General features: G+C 56.5%; 1 protein-coding gene across 1 annotated transcript in view; it reads right to left on the bottom strand.

The window, feature by feature from the left end:
• DSCAM (DS cell adhesion molecule) overlaps positions 1–14,722 on the bottom strand; it is a 433,598-nt gene that overhangs the window by 84,892 nt on the left and 333,984 nt on the right. Inside the window, exons 17-18 of the mRNA XM_037524927.1 lie at positions 4,145–4,385; positions 2,552–2,698 (exon numbers count right to left, since the gene is read on the bottom strand). Coding sequence (XP_037380824.1) covers positions 2,552–2,698; positions 4,145–4,385 — 388 coding nt within the window. The remainder of the gene's footprint in view (positions 1–2,551; positions 2,699–4,144; positions 4,386–14,722) is intronic.

Here is a 14,722-nt window from a genome sequence, read left to right as displayed (position 1 = left end):
AGGGGAGCAGCTCAGGGGAGGTTCCTGTGTGCCAGGAACTGGTCATGAAAACTGGAGAGATCATGTGACCTGCCGGACCTCTAGCTTTGTCAGTTTGATTTGTTTTGCTTTAATCTGCAGGACGGGCTGCGAGAACTTTCCGAGAGGGGGTACTCGCTCCCTCTTGCTCTGGGGGGCGAGGCGCAGGGAGGCTGCTCCTGAAGGGGGCAGTGGGAGGAGAGGCGGGGGAGCCCCTCTTTCTGAAGGAAGCAACAAGTGCAACTCAGTCCTTCATCCGCCTCAGGGGACCGCACTGATGAGAATCAGGGTCAGATGTTTGCTGATGCGCAGCTGACCTCCCCTGACCCCCTGCGCCCCTCGGCAGTGGGTGTCAGTGGATCCGCCTGTTCGGCTCCCCACTCTGTCTCTGGTGAATTCTCTCACCCCCGCACCTCTGACCTGAACCCCAGCTCCTGTATGCATGAGTAAATCTTAAAAAAAAAAAAAAGGAAGCCAAGAGAGAGCCAAGGGCGGAGCCGCGTGCACCAGGCATGCTCTTGCTGCAGGCCTCAGCGCAGGCCCGCCCCGCCCCCAGCCCCGCCCCCGGTCCCCAGCCCCGCCCCTGGCCCTACGGCCCCGCCCCCGGCCCCGCCCCCCCCCCAGCCCCGCCCCTGGCTCTAAAGCCCCGTCCCTGGCCCCACCCCGGCCCCCGCCCCGCCCCCACAGCCCCGCCCCCGGCCCCACAGCCCCGCCCCCGGCCCACAGCCCCGCCCCGGCCCCACAGCCCCGCCCCCGGCCCCACAGCCCCGCCCCCGGCCCCACAGCCCGCCGGGGTGTTGTTAGGGGCATGGGCGGCTGAGTGTTCCGTCGGCGTCACGAGCGAGGAGCACGTAAACCCGCGCAGGGCTCACGCCCACTCCACCGCAAGAAGCTTCTTTAAAACAGTGACGCTTCACGCCAGGCCGGCGCTCCTCCCCTCCTCGCGCCCCGGGGCGGCGAGAGGCGCTTCCCGCGGCCCCGCTGCAGGCGCGGCGGCCCGGGGTGACTCCCTCCGGGCGCCCGACCCGGCCAAGCGCCTTCCCTCTCGCGCATCGGAACACCCGGGGTCTGCGACGGCGGCACCACCGGCTCCGCGGCCGGCGCGTGTCTGCGTGTGTGCAGGCGTGCGGGGCGCGGGCGCGCTGGCCTCGGGGGCTTGGCGTGCGCGCGGTGTGCCCGCGTGCGGTGGCGTGCCCGCGTGCGGTGGCGTGCCCGCGTGCGGTGGCGTGCCCGTGTGCATTGGTGTGCCCGCGTGCAGTGGCGTGCCCGTGTGCATTGGTGTGCCCGTGTGCATTGGCGTGCCCGTGTGCATTGGTGTGCCCGCGTGCGGTGGCGTGCCCGCGTGCGGTGGCGTGCCCGCGTGCGGTGGCGTGCCCGCGTGCGGTGGCGTGCCCGTGTGCATTGGCGTGCCCGCGTGCGGTGGCGTGCCCGTGTGCATTGGTGTGCCCGCGTGCGGTGGCGTGCCCGCGTGCGGTGGCGTGCCCGCGTGCGGTGGCGTGCCCGCGTGCATTGGTGTGCCCGTGTGCAGTGGCGTGCCCGCGTGCGGTGGCGTGCCCGTGTGCATTGGTGTGCCCGCGTGCGGTGGCGTGCCCGTGTGCATTGGTGTGCCCGTGTGCGGTGGCGTGCCCATGTGCGGTGGCGTGCCCGTGTGCGGTGGCGTGCCCGTGTGCATTGGTGTGCCCGCGTGCAGTGGCGTGCACGTGTGCAGTGGTGTGCCCGTGTGCGGTGAGAACGTGCCTGTCCCGACACCGCCTGGACTTGGGCGCCCTCCCCCCAGGGTGCCCTGGACAGCGCGGGGACGAGGGGTGCCCACCAGCCCGAGCAGGCGTCAGGACAGACACAGCAGCTGAAGCGCCAACACTGCTGCTGACTCAGCTGCTTCTGCTGCAGGGTCTCCAGCACCAGGTCTGGGGCCCGCGCCCCGGAGCCTGTTTCCTGCAGCCTGGGGGTGGGGGTGCAGCGCCAGCTTGGCAGAGCCGGTGCAGATGGTCCTGGCAGGGCAGGATTGCTCTGGGGCCCCAGGTCAGAGGCGAGAGCGCACAGGTCACCCTGGCCAGGGGAGCTGAAGTTGTCCTGGCATGACGGGAAGGCCCGCTGGGCGGGGGCCAGGCGGGGATGGGGACTAGGGAGCGGGGAGGACGCTGAGCAGCCCCCCAAGTCCTGGGCCAGACGCGGTGGGGGTGAGTCGACCTGGGGGCCTTTCTCCTTTGGGGCTGTGTCTCAGGGCCCCCTCTCATGCCCATGGGCTGGACGCAGCCTGACCGGGCGAATACAGGACACCAGGCGGCGGGTCCCGACCTGCCACCGCCGCAGAGAAGGTGCTCTCAGCCCTGCGCACCCAACAGGGCCCGGCCTTGCGGTCGGCTGCAAGAGAAACACCCGAGGGAAGAGGGAAGAGGGAAGAGAGGAGGCGGACGGGGAGAAGGAGGCTCGAGTGGGGGCCAAGATGGCGCAGAAGAGAGGAAAGTCACCCCAAGTCTTCAGGCCCATTCTGGATTCCCAAGTAGGCACCAAGCTCAGCTCCACCCCTTACCTCCATCCATGAGGTTCGCCCAGTAAATGACTCTGAAGCCCTGGAGAATTCCATTCAAGGCCTCCTTGGAAAGCGTGGACCAGGATATTGATATGCTTTCTGGTGATGTTGCTATGGCTTGGACATTTTCAGGGGGGTAACTGGGCACTGAAATTAAATAATTAGAACTTGTAATATCCGCAGATGGTTTCATTCACAAAGCAATACCCAACAAGCAACATTAGTGTGATATTTCGAAGCGCAAGCAAGAGGAATCTGTGCTCCACCCTCCAAATTAAGGAAACACGAAGATGATCATTTCCCTGTAGAAACCTTATTTATGATCAAGTAAAATATCAGGGTTTAAGCACATGTCCTACGGGCTTGAGAGACTCTCCTGCGAGCTTAATGGCTTCACTTAGAAGGCGCGTGGCCGGCTTCAGGAGCTGAGGACACTCGCAGGGGGACGCCAGGGGAGCACCCCTAGCTGGTCTGGTCCAGCTTCCCATCAGCCTTGCAATTTACTGTCCTAAGTCACGTTCCTCACACAGCATGTCCATTCTGCCTTTAGTAATTCCTGGCATTTAAATTAGAAGCTTAGCTATTGAAAAGTGCTAAAAAGCAGACCCATGTAGCTTACTCACCCCGCAGCCCCCACCCATACTCTGTCAGAGGGAAGAGAGAAGATGGACTTAGAAATCTGAAGACCACTGACGTAGTTTTCACAGAGTTTATGCTGATCTTAAACGCAGTGGCTGCGAGAGGGGCAAATTATCGCCCGAGCCACCGGCACCCGTGACAAATGAGCCCAAAAGCATATTGAACGCCTGCCAAGATCATGAGGGTGGACACAGAATCCCTGTCTTCAGGCTTCTGGGGACCCAAGGCCTCCATAAACTTGGCCAGAAACCCAGAGTCGTTCATCCAGTGCTTCCTCCGAGCCACAGCCAAGAGGCTAATTGCACCAGCGGTAACTTCGGCGCGAGCTTGTGCCGTCACATCCGCCACTGACTGCTCCCGTCACCCCAAGTCTCATCCCTGCGTCTAACAGGCTGCGCCTCTGGGCCCAGGGCCCTGGGCACCACTGGGTCTGTCCTTGGGCACTTCAGGGTTATGGAGGGAAGCAGCAGCGGGTCCTTGGGGGCCTCTAGGGGGCGCCCGGTCCCCGTGAATTGGCTCCGGGAGGCCTGCTCTGGCCTAGCTCCTCCGCCTGAGCAGGCCTGGGAGCAGAGAGCCGTCCTCAGAGGGGACCAGCAGAGCAGGGAGGGGCGGGCGGAGAGGAAGGCCTTTAACAGTGATTTGGGAGAAATCCTTAGAACATCACCAGTCGTATTTCCGCCTTCTGGTCAGACCACAGCAGCCCCGGCCGGCCTGGCCTCCCCGAGGAAAGCCCAGCGCTTGTGCTTAAAACGAAGGAGAAAGATGCTAACGGGGCCAGGCGTGGCCTCGCGGTCAGGGTCGGCCCTCACGGGCGAGTCCTCGCGTCCAGCGGGGCGGGCGGGCGGGTCTTCCCACCCAGGCCCCGTCCCCGCGGCCCACCCGCCTCATCCTCTGCACCGCGGGGAGCCAGGAGGAGCAGCCTGGAGCCCGAGGAGCCCTGCACTTGGCACCTACCGTCCTCGAGGGTGGTGGTGATGATTTCCTGAGAAGAAGGCCCCGTGCCGGCCCGGTTGCAGGCCTGCACCACCAGGCCGTACTGGGTGAACTTGTTGAGGTTGTCCAGGGTGTAGATCTCGCTGTCCCCGGTGGTGTCGATGCTGATAATGTTGAACTGAAAGTTGCCCCCGGTGCTGTACTCCCGGTACCCTATCTGGTAGCCACGGATAAGCCCGTTCTGCAAGTGTTTCTTGGGAGCCTGGACGGGAAAGAGAAGAACACACTAGAGGCCTGAGGCGCAACAGGAGAGCCCAGCCCCACCGGCGTGGCGGGGAGACCAACACAAGATGGAGCGACGGGTGGAGACGGTCCAGGCGTGCAGGGATGGTGCCGCCGGTGCTCACACCTGCTCTTTACCTAGCCACGTGTCTGGCCTCACCCAGCCCTGGGAGTAGAGCTGCCGATAAGTGCGTGTAATACACTTGTCACACAGGCTGGGGGGCACAGGAGGTTGCACAGTCTCAGGCTTGGGAGGGCACAGGAGCTCACATAGGCCTGGGGGACACAGGAAGTCACACAGGCTGGAGGGGCACAGGAGGTCACACAGTCTGGGGGGCGCAGGTCACACAGGCTTGGGAGGGTGCACAGGAGGTCACATAGGCCTGGGGGGCCACAGTAGGAAACACAGGCTTGTGGGGCACAGGAGGTCACATAGGCTTGGGGGGCACAGTAAGTCACACAGGCTGGGGGGGCGCAGCAGGTCACACAGGCTTGGGGGCACACCCTGGCGCACTCAGGCCTCTGCCAGTTGCCATACACAGCTCTCTAGTTGGTGCCAAAGTTCTGAAGGGTGAACAGGGTTAACGGTGCCTCTAGGCCCAGCAACACCTTGGGCGAGGCCCAACTTCATGCATTCCCCTGCAAAATCCACTGCAGTTCTCTGCTCTGAGACAGTGTTCTCATCACGGGAGAGCGGAGATGGATTTTACAAAAAGGAACTGACACCCTTAGGGAATGTTCCAGAACAGAGGTGTTTCCAGGTTGAAAGGAGGGATGGGAAGGAGAGTCCTCCGCTGACAGGAAGCAGAGCTGTCTCAGGAAGACCTGCATCATTCTGGGCTCATTCCGTGGCAGTTTAGACTGGGATGGGACAGACAGGAAGACTCAGCCAACACGAAGACGGCGGCGTGTGGCTGCCGCGTGGGCGTGGTCCAGAGACTTGCTCTTCTAGTATGAGGATGCACCAGCGTGATGCTCTGCAGTGAGACAGGCTTTGCACACTGTCAGGAGATGTCAGGTGCAGACACAGAGTGCATGTGTGTGTGTGCGTGCAAGTGTGTGTGCGTATATTTGCATATCTATGTAGATCTGTCCACGTTCTCTGTCTATCCTCCATCTATCCTCCATCGATCATCCATGGATCATCCATCCACCGCAGTACAAGCCATGGATTTGGATCTCCCAGGGCTATGCAAAGCCTTCTGGGCCCAAAAGGCCTGCAGTCCGGTGCTGAGGGGAAGCACGCCCGAGGAAACTGGAGGAATCTACAGTGTACAGGTAACGCTGCAGACCCGGCAGGCCACAGGCATCCACAAGGGGTCTGAGCTGGGAGGGTGTGGTGGGAGGGGCCCGGGAGCCAAGCCCGCCAGGAGGGAGCAGCTGAGGGTGCCCTGGCTGGGCGTTGAGAGATGGCAGGTGGGGAAGAGCCGGCTTTGAGGGGGCTGCCTGGTGCAGATGGTCCTTAATCACCGGCGAGATGTGATGAAAGGGAAGCCACTCAGTGAGGAGGCAGAAGGCGGCTGGCATGGACTGCAGCCTCATGAATCCGCACGTACCCGTGGCCAGATCCGCCGCCTCCCGGCAGACAGGACCTCAGGCGCTCTGTGGGTGTCAGAGCAGCGCAGAGTGAATCGCACTTCTCTGTCACGGCAAGTCCCCTGTACGCTGGTCTTGGATTCCGGTTGCTTTCTCCACCACCACTGTGCCGTCCAGCGTCTGCCTGCGCCCATGGGCTGCCTACGGGCCCAGGGCGTGGCGGCCCGATCCAGGCCTTCCTGTGAGCAGCCATGTCCATGCAGTCCGGCTTCTGTATTGATGAACTTTCCATCTGCTTTGAAATTGCGTCTAAATATTGTAGATTCTGAACATTTGATTATGTGGAAATTGATTTATGGCGGCCGCTGAACTGCACTGATATCATTGAACTAATTAATAAAATGTGTCCCTGCAAAAGTCACAGCTAAGTCAAATTTAAAACAAAGCTATTTCACACAGTCCTTTAATATGAAGTGCGGTCATGCAGACAGAAATGATATTTTTTAATGCCCATTCAATCTTCTAATTTCTCAGCTGGCTTTCTGTGACTTCACGCTCTGCTATGATACCAAGTCAGAAGGGCAGTGTGGGGGCTGCGGAGGCAGGTCAAGAAGCAGTGGAGACAGCAGAGCCACAAGCTCATGAGAAAAAGCGCACACAGAGCAACCAGCTGAGCCAGACGCTCCCGAGCCTGGGGGCCGGCCACTGGCACTGAGCACCTGGGGCTGGGGACTCCGGGGCTGGTGCCCGGGACGGCTGCACAGACAGGTTAGGGTTCTCTTTTTTTTTTGCCTGTCTAGGGGTGAAAACACATTCTAAAATTAGCTTAAATATGACAGGCACCAAAGATGGTTCTATTCCGTTGGGTTTCAAAATTTCATTAAAAACAAATAGAATATTCTTGACATTTTTCATGGAAGAACAAAATTTCTGTTCTGCTGACTCTAGAAAGACAGAAGATTATTTCTGCCTATTAGGTTCTTCTGCAAAATATTTTGTAGAAATTTCTTTTCCTCTAATACAATTGCAGCCACCACCCCATGTCATCACTGCTTGCATTTTGACACACGTTTATTTTCTAAGCGAACTTGAAGACGGTTTGTCCATGTGGTTGTCTTCATGCTCTGCGCTCTTTGCTCTCTGGCCATTTTCAGTTAATGTGTGATTGTGATCATGTCCCCTGTTTACACACATTCCATGTACTGATGTTTTATTTAACCGCTTGGAGATATTGTTATTTTCTGTTCTTTTCTATACAGATGCTGGCAAGGTGCTCTCCACCCAGTTGCTCTGTTTTTAAGTTTATTTATTGGACTCAGGTCGCAGAAGTTGATGGAAGTTAATTCAAAAAAGTTTTATTTCAGTGGACGATGCATGAGATGGGATCTTTGGGTTATTGTTAGAGAAGCTCAAGAGACTGTATTTGTCACAAGGAACAAATAAGAGACCCCTCCTTCGGTTCCCTTCATTCCAAATCTGAAGACACAGATTCTGAATAGAGTTCTGAGTTGTCTGAGGTGTTTTCACAGCTTTTCTATTCAGGGGCCTAACAATGTGAACACTCGTCACCCCACAGAATGGATGCACACGAGGAGGAAGGACCGATCGTTCTTACAAGTGGAAAACACGTGTTAATTCCCCAGCTTGTAGCACCATGGAGGGCGCAGAGAAGGCCGTGTGTGTGTGTGTGTGTGTGTGTGTGCAGGACTGGGGAGGGGTGTGGGGTTTAGTTACAGGGAAAACATGTTCTGAAAATAGGTTCTGGTGATGCCTCTTGAAACATGGTCAAAACCATTGAATTACACACTTGAAAATGTGGTTCTGTGTCACTTCAGTGTAGGCAGTGCTGAAATCACCTCTAGGCTGCTGATCTTTCTAATGTAATCATGACAACAGCTTCCCTACTCCATCACCACGATGACCACCACCAACCAGTATCTACCATTTCTACCACCACCTCTTTGCCATCACCACTACCAACACCCATGCTGCCTCCTCTGACCAGTGCCCTCACCTCCAGGTCCCCACTACAACCATTAATACCCACCTTTGCTACTGTCATCCCCACCATCATCACTAACACACCTTCATCCCTGGCACCATCATCACTGCCATCACCCCCACCACCATATTTACACCACCATCACCATTGGGACCACATCCACCACCATCATCACCACCATCAGCATCTCTGCCAGCATCTCCTCCATCTTCATTGGCATCACCTTCACCCCCTCTTCACCTTCCCCACCCCTTCTACCCTCATCGCCACTGCCACCTTCATTGCTTCCATCACCACCACCATACTGGCATCATTACTGTCACCTCCACCAATAACATCTTTGTCCCCTCCCACAAAAACTGCTACCATCTATGCCAACATCGGCACCGGCGGCATTATCTAAAGTTACCTACAAATGAAACCACTTCCATTGCTGTTACCATGACCACCTCCAGCAGGACCCCAGGGCCAACCTCACTCCCGCCATCACCACCAGCTCAGTGACTGCCATGGCTTTTCCCAGTCCGTGTGACAGACGTGTGTGTCATTCACCTTCCCAACGCTACAGGGGCCTCATTAGCATTTTCATAGACAAAGAACCCGAAGGTGACAAAAGCAGTTAAAACATTTTTCTCAAAATGAGTCATGAATTGGAAATCTAACCCAGGTTTTTCTGAGGGTTATATTTGGTGTCCACCAACCACAGAGCCTCAAACAACTTGTTTTCATTCTGCAAAGCTTTTAAAGTTAGGCTTGTAAAGTTATGCTAAACCAAGCATTTTTAATCAAAGAAAAATCTAACAAGTGACATTAAGAGAAAGTATTATATCTTCTGGCACACAGGCGATCACAATCCTAATTACAGCAGGCACAGGGCAAGTTCTCTTATTATTCTGCTGGCTAAAGAGCCAGACTGGGACTTGGGGATCACTTCACATTAGTGGAACCCTGAAGGACATATTAAAAAGTATAGATCTCTTTCTAAAAAACCTAGAGTTGCAGGAATTCTGTACATTATGTGTGGACAATTTTAAGGGCAGTGATGCATGCATGTCCCAGATTCTTTCGGGGGTTCTCCCTGGGTTTTAGGGACAGTAAGTCAGCAGGGGCAGGAGTGTTGCAAAGTGGAGGGGCCTCAATCCATGTGTGGCTGTGGGGAGCAGACGGCCCACCCCCCAGGGCGGCATGTGTGAGCCCTTCCCTCCAGTGTTGCTTTGCATGGTGCTTTCATCGCTCCTGCCTGGATCATCTGCTACGTGGAGTCAAACCAGGGGGTGAGCTGGTGTTTGCAGAGCAGACACGCTGAAAGGGAGGCCGACTTCAGAATGGTGTCCTCTAACCGCTAAAAGTAATCAAAGAATAATTAATAACATGGTTCCAAAAGAATCACGTGTAGGACACTAAACCAATGGGTTTACCAGGGGCCTGGGAAGAAGAAGAAATCAGGCAGGAATCTGGAAACATACGTTGAATCTGTGTCGCTTGTCTTGGAGAAGACATTTATCTCAAGAAACCACTTTGGTCAGATGAGAGACTGAAGCGGAGTTGGGGGATCCAGCTTCACTTCTCAGTTCAGAAGAAAACAGCTTCTGAACTGCCGATCTGTCTGCCCAGTGTCTTCTGCGCATTTTCCTTCTTAGAATGAGGAGTCCAGAGATCGTTCCTTGTCCAGCAGCCAGGGGGTCCATTAGACTAGTGAGTACAGACGGATCATCCAAAGCCCATTCAATAAGAACCTCTGAAGACAGACCCACAGGTTTAGAGTACATCTCAGTTGGAACCAGTTTCCTTAATGCATACTGGGGGAAGACTTTGAAAAATGGGGAAAAGAAAGACCTGAGAGGCCCCCTCTGGATTCACAAACCCAACAACCAGCCCCTTTCCAGGCGGGAGAGTGTTGCTACTTACAGACCCCGTCAGGGGAGGGGACCGGTCCGGTCCCACCTCCCCTCAAATCCCTTTCAAAGTGTGACACCGAAGGGGCGGCCTCCCTCGCTGCCTGTGTCTCCCTGAAGGACAAGCCACTTTCCCCGCTGAATTTCACGCTTCCTTTCATTCACCTCCAGGCCAGGCCCGACCCCTCTGTCTTTTCATCTGTCTCATTTATCTGCCCTCGCTCGCTCTGGCTCCCCTCCCCTGCCGGATTTCCTCTCCCTAAACAGCCTCCTCTCATCTTCCCCCCTCCCCTGCCGGATTTCCTCTCCCTAAACAGCCTCCTCTCATCTTCCCGTGCCCTTTCTCCAGCCTCCACGTACCCCAACCCCCACTTCCTTTAAGAAGCTGGCTCCCAGATCTCCATGACAACAGCAGCTCCCCTGTCAATTTATTTGTGAAGGTTGCAAGTGCCTGCATTTCCCGCGCAGCCTGCTCCGTCCTGGCAGATCCATCGCTCTTAGAGATGGTGGAAAGGGACATGAGCCGGAGCCGGCAGCCCTTGGGGAGGTGGGGGCTGGAGGTGGGGCTCCTCAGACTTCTGGGTGCCCCTCCCCACCCACCGCAGGCCTGGGACTTGCTCAGGCCTGATGCGTGCTGGCCAGCCAGCGAGAGGCTCTGCCGCGGAACCCGCCTTCCAGACACTGCCCGCTGCAGGTGGAATAATTCAGATGAAAAGCGAATGAAGGTTTTCTGTCTCGCTGCCTCAAGTGCTCTTGAAGTGCACCCTGTCCTCACATCCCTGTAAGGGCATGGTGGGGGCTGTCATCTGTGTGTTTCCTCCAGCGCCTGCCCCCCAACTCCCGGCACACACAGCAGCTGCCTGGCCCACTGGGCCCCGGATGGACGCTGGCTTCTGCTTGGCGCAGGCCTGTGAGCAGGGAGAGTCCAGGTCGGAGCAGCGTCTGCTGAGGGTTGCACAGGCCTTGATAGGGAGGGAAGGTGCTTTCCTGGGGTGGGGAGGGTCAGAGAGGTGCTTTTCTAAGGCCGCTGGAAGGGAAGTCCCTGCCAAGGGTGCAGAGGGGTCAGAGCATTTGGCACACACAGTGCCAGTGGGCAGCAGGAGAGGACGGGGCTGGGAGGCTCTGAGACCCTGCATGGAGGTGTCTGTGATTGTGGGGGGAGGGTTCCAGGGAACACCTGGGCCCCACCGGGCCTTGTGGGTGGGTCATGAGGCCAGTGATGGTGCTTATCCAACTCTGGGGAAACTGAAGCAGCTGGGGCCTGAGAACCGCTGCTGGGGTCCCTGGGAGCCACGAGAGGTCTAGACTGGCCTCACTAGCTGGGAGCAGTGACCGTGGTGGCCCGATGGGTCAGTCACCAACAGCCCATCTTGCGGCTCTTCTCTTTGCAGTGCAGACAGTGCGTGTGACGAGCCTGAAGACCTCCCTGCCCTGCCAGGCCCCGCATGGCAGAGGGGCTTGGGGCACTCAGCAGCTCCTTGCTGGGCACTCGGCCTGCCCGGGCTCTCGGGCCTCCCAGGGCAGGGCGGTCAGAGCACTCCCCGGGGGAGCGGATGGCAGGTCTGATCGAGCGCCGTCCAGGAGAGGGCTCGAGCTCCCGGCTGAGAGCATGCCTCCATCCCTGCGTCCTCCTCCGGCGCGCGCGGCCACCTCCTGTGTCCTAGGTCACGGGACACGGGTGGCCCCGTGATTGGCTCCCCCAAGCTGCTGTCGTCCAAGGGGCAGGGAGAGCATCAGAGGCTGCTTGCTGTAAACCGAGGGCACCGGCGAGCGGCCGAGACGCGCTGTGAACGCAGGGGCTGTCCACCCCTGGAGCTCGGCCGGGACAGAGAGGCCGAGGCCGAGGACTGGGCCGAGAGTCACCAGCTTGCAGCGAGTGGGGGAGGAATTGGCAGCCAAGGGGGTGGGGGCCACGGGCAACGTGGACACGACCAGAAACAGGCGCAGGTGATGGTATGGGATGCGCGTGGCAGCAAGACAGGACTCCAGTGCGCAGCTTCCACAGCGCAGAGCAGCTCCCATTTCATTCACTCACTCACTCGTCCTTTCACTGATTCACTCATTCACCGACTCATCATCCATTTGTCCAACGATCAAAATCTTGCTGGATGTTGTCCTCTGCACACCACACCATCTGATGACCACAGAGGGCATTTCCCGCAGCCATGAGGCTGGCCCAGCATCTCTCCCAGTGACCTAACCCAGGGAACCAGGGCTCATAGGCACCCAGGCTGTGTGTGTCCATCTCAGCCCCAGAATATCGCCACCGAACTTCCCGGCCTCGGCACATCAAGCCGCCTGACTCCTTCTCCAGGTGCTGTTGCTGACTCGGCAGCTGGCCAGGGGCAGCTGCCGCAGCTCACCGCTGGGGGGACTTCTGAGACGCAGGGTCAGTGGGAGGGTTGCACCTGTGCCCCAGAGCCCGAGGCGGACGGGGGAGGGGGTGGGGGTCAGTGGGGAAGTGGCAGGGAGGAGTTACCTGGCTCACGCAGGCAAGAGCCGGGAGCCAGAGGTGCCACCGGAGATGAACCCACGGCCGAGAAGGGGCAAAGCTAGGGCCCAGCCCGAACAGAATCCACCTGGAGACCAAGGTCTGGGAGACAATCCAGCCTGCTGGATGTTGTGGGCTTGCGGGCAAGTGGATTCCCAGGGGAGGGGGCCTGGTTAGGGTGCCATGAGGGGGTATGTTCTAGTCTGTGAGCACAGGCTGGGCACCAAGTGTTAGTGGCAGCTACTGACCCCGGGGGACTCTGCAGGCAAGGGCGCCCTGGGGCAGCAGACTGGCCAAGGAGGGTGTGGCTGGCCCAGCAGAAAGTGCAGAGACTGGCAGGGACACGCTGACCCCGACCTGCTGAGCAAGGGCGCCAGGCAGGGCTTTGAAGACACAGACGCTTCCTGAGGGAATGACCAGCCCGGCCACACGCAAGGCAGCGGCTGTCACCGGCTTTGTGGCTTCCGCTAGTGGGGTCCCCCAGAACCACCCAGCGAGAACAGAGCTTCGGAAGGACCTGCTGAACGAAGGGGGTCCATTTCGTTCCTGGGAAGAGGTCCCCCGAGTCTATGCCTCGGCCCTGCCCCCAGTGCAGGGGCTTCCCCTGTACCGAGCAGACAGGGACTAACCTGTCCGTGTGGGTGACTAAGATGCCCTGAAATCAGTTTGCCTTTTCATTACAGTGGAAAGAGGTTAGACTTGTTAGTATAACAAGTGCCGACAACCCCTTATGCATTTATAAGGCTGGTCATCGGGAATTTTAATGGAGCCATAAATCTAACTCCAGGACTGACTGGTTAGTTCATAAAAGAAATGTACATTTTGGTAAATTTTGCAATTTTTTCCTAACCTAAGGACTAAATTGAGAGTTAAAAGTTAAGTAACTTGAATTTCACGGTAACCCTTTTGAATTTCAACTGATGTAGGAACCAAGTGTCAGCTCCTTACTCAAGTGACTCCAAGGTTAAGTTTATAATTTGCAAGAAAATGTAGTAGGTAAAAATGTACCTTTTGCCTACTTTCTCTGACTTTATGAGGTTGGGTGAAATTTACAGCAGGGGGTGAGGCGGGGCAGGAAAAGTAGGATTCTGCACTGGGGCGCAGCTCACACTGACATCCAGAGGCGCCCAGGTTTTGGAGGAGTCCCTCACTTCAGGGTCTCCTTCGGTATAAAACCAGGCACAGATCAAAGCACCCAGAGCCCAGATCAAAGGAGATCAGGCAGGAGCCCGGCTCGGGGGCTGCAGAGCTACCTCCTGCAGCAGGAGGAGTGGGGCGGGGGTCCAGTGAAGCCTGAGGCTTATTAAATCGTCCCTATGAAGGCCACTGGCCATCACGGCAGCTTTGTTTTTGTTTTTGTTTTTTTTAAATAAGCCATAAAGAAAAAGAAAAATACCGGATGGCCTCTTTCTCACTCACAGCAGGAATTTAGAGAACCTAAATAAGGGACTAGGAAAAGACTAATTATAATAAAGAAAAAAATCAAAATCAACAAGCAACTATAAGCCAGAGACACTCTACGGGGGTGGGGAGAGGAGAGGTGGGATTAGGGTCAAAATAAGGGGGGTGGAATTGTATGGGGAATATAACCAAAATGAAAATGCATACAGGGCCTCCCTGGTGGCGCAAGGGGTTAAGCACCGCACTATGAAGCAATCACAGCCTCTGCAGCATGAGTTCAATCACTGGACAGCCAGGGAGTAAACCACATGGCGCAGCAGACCTCTCCTGACTCGCCCGCTGCTCCCCTCAGCAGTGGATTTCTGTCGTCTGCCTGTTCTGCTCCCCACTCTGTCTCTGGTGATTCCTCTCACCCCCCGCATCTCTGGCCTGTACCACAGCTCTTGTATGCATAAATAAATAAGTCTTTAAAAAAAAAGAAAAGAAAATGCCTACATTGTGCAAAAATAAAAAAATGATGTAAGAATTATATAAAATAAAATATATTAAATATAAAAAAAAGGCATCTTTGTTTTTGAACGACAAACTAAGTCATTGTCCGGTGTGAAAGCTTCTCCCTGGAACCGTGTAATAGATTATGATGAAACTTCGATTAGTTGGAATTACTGGGGATTGTGGCCCAGTCTGCAGTGGTCTTCAGATGATTGACATTTAATTACATCCTATGGAAATCGCGTGTCTCTCTTGCAATGCTCCTCCTCCGTGTCCTGGCCAGAGGGGAAGATGTGGAGAGACAGAAACTTGTTCTCAGGGCTTTAACCTGAGTCATCAATTCAGCATTTGCTTTCAGCTTGGCAATAGTTAAGCAACTGGGAATTTCACATTTTGGAGACAACCTGTGGCTCTAACAGGATTTCTCATTCAAGACAAAACTTTAGTATCAATAGGAAAAATCTTCTGACTTTAATTGTATTCTCTGGGTAAATGTTTTG

This window comes from Talpa occidentalis, unplaced genomic scaffold, assembly GCF_014898055.3.
Source record: "Talpa occidentalis isolate TD23 unplaced genomic scaffold, MPIMG_talOcc4v2.1 talOcc4.4, whole genome shotgun sequence".
Lineage (NCBI taxonomy): Eukaryota > Metazoa > Chordata > Mammalia > Eulipotyphla > Talpidae > Talpa > Talpa occidentalis.
Note: the sequence above shows the minus strand (reverse complement) of the source record. Positions and strands in the feature narration are given on the sequence as shown.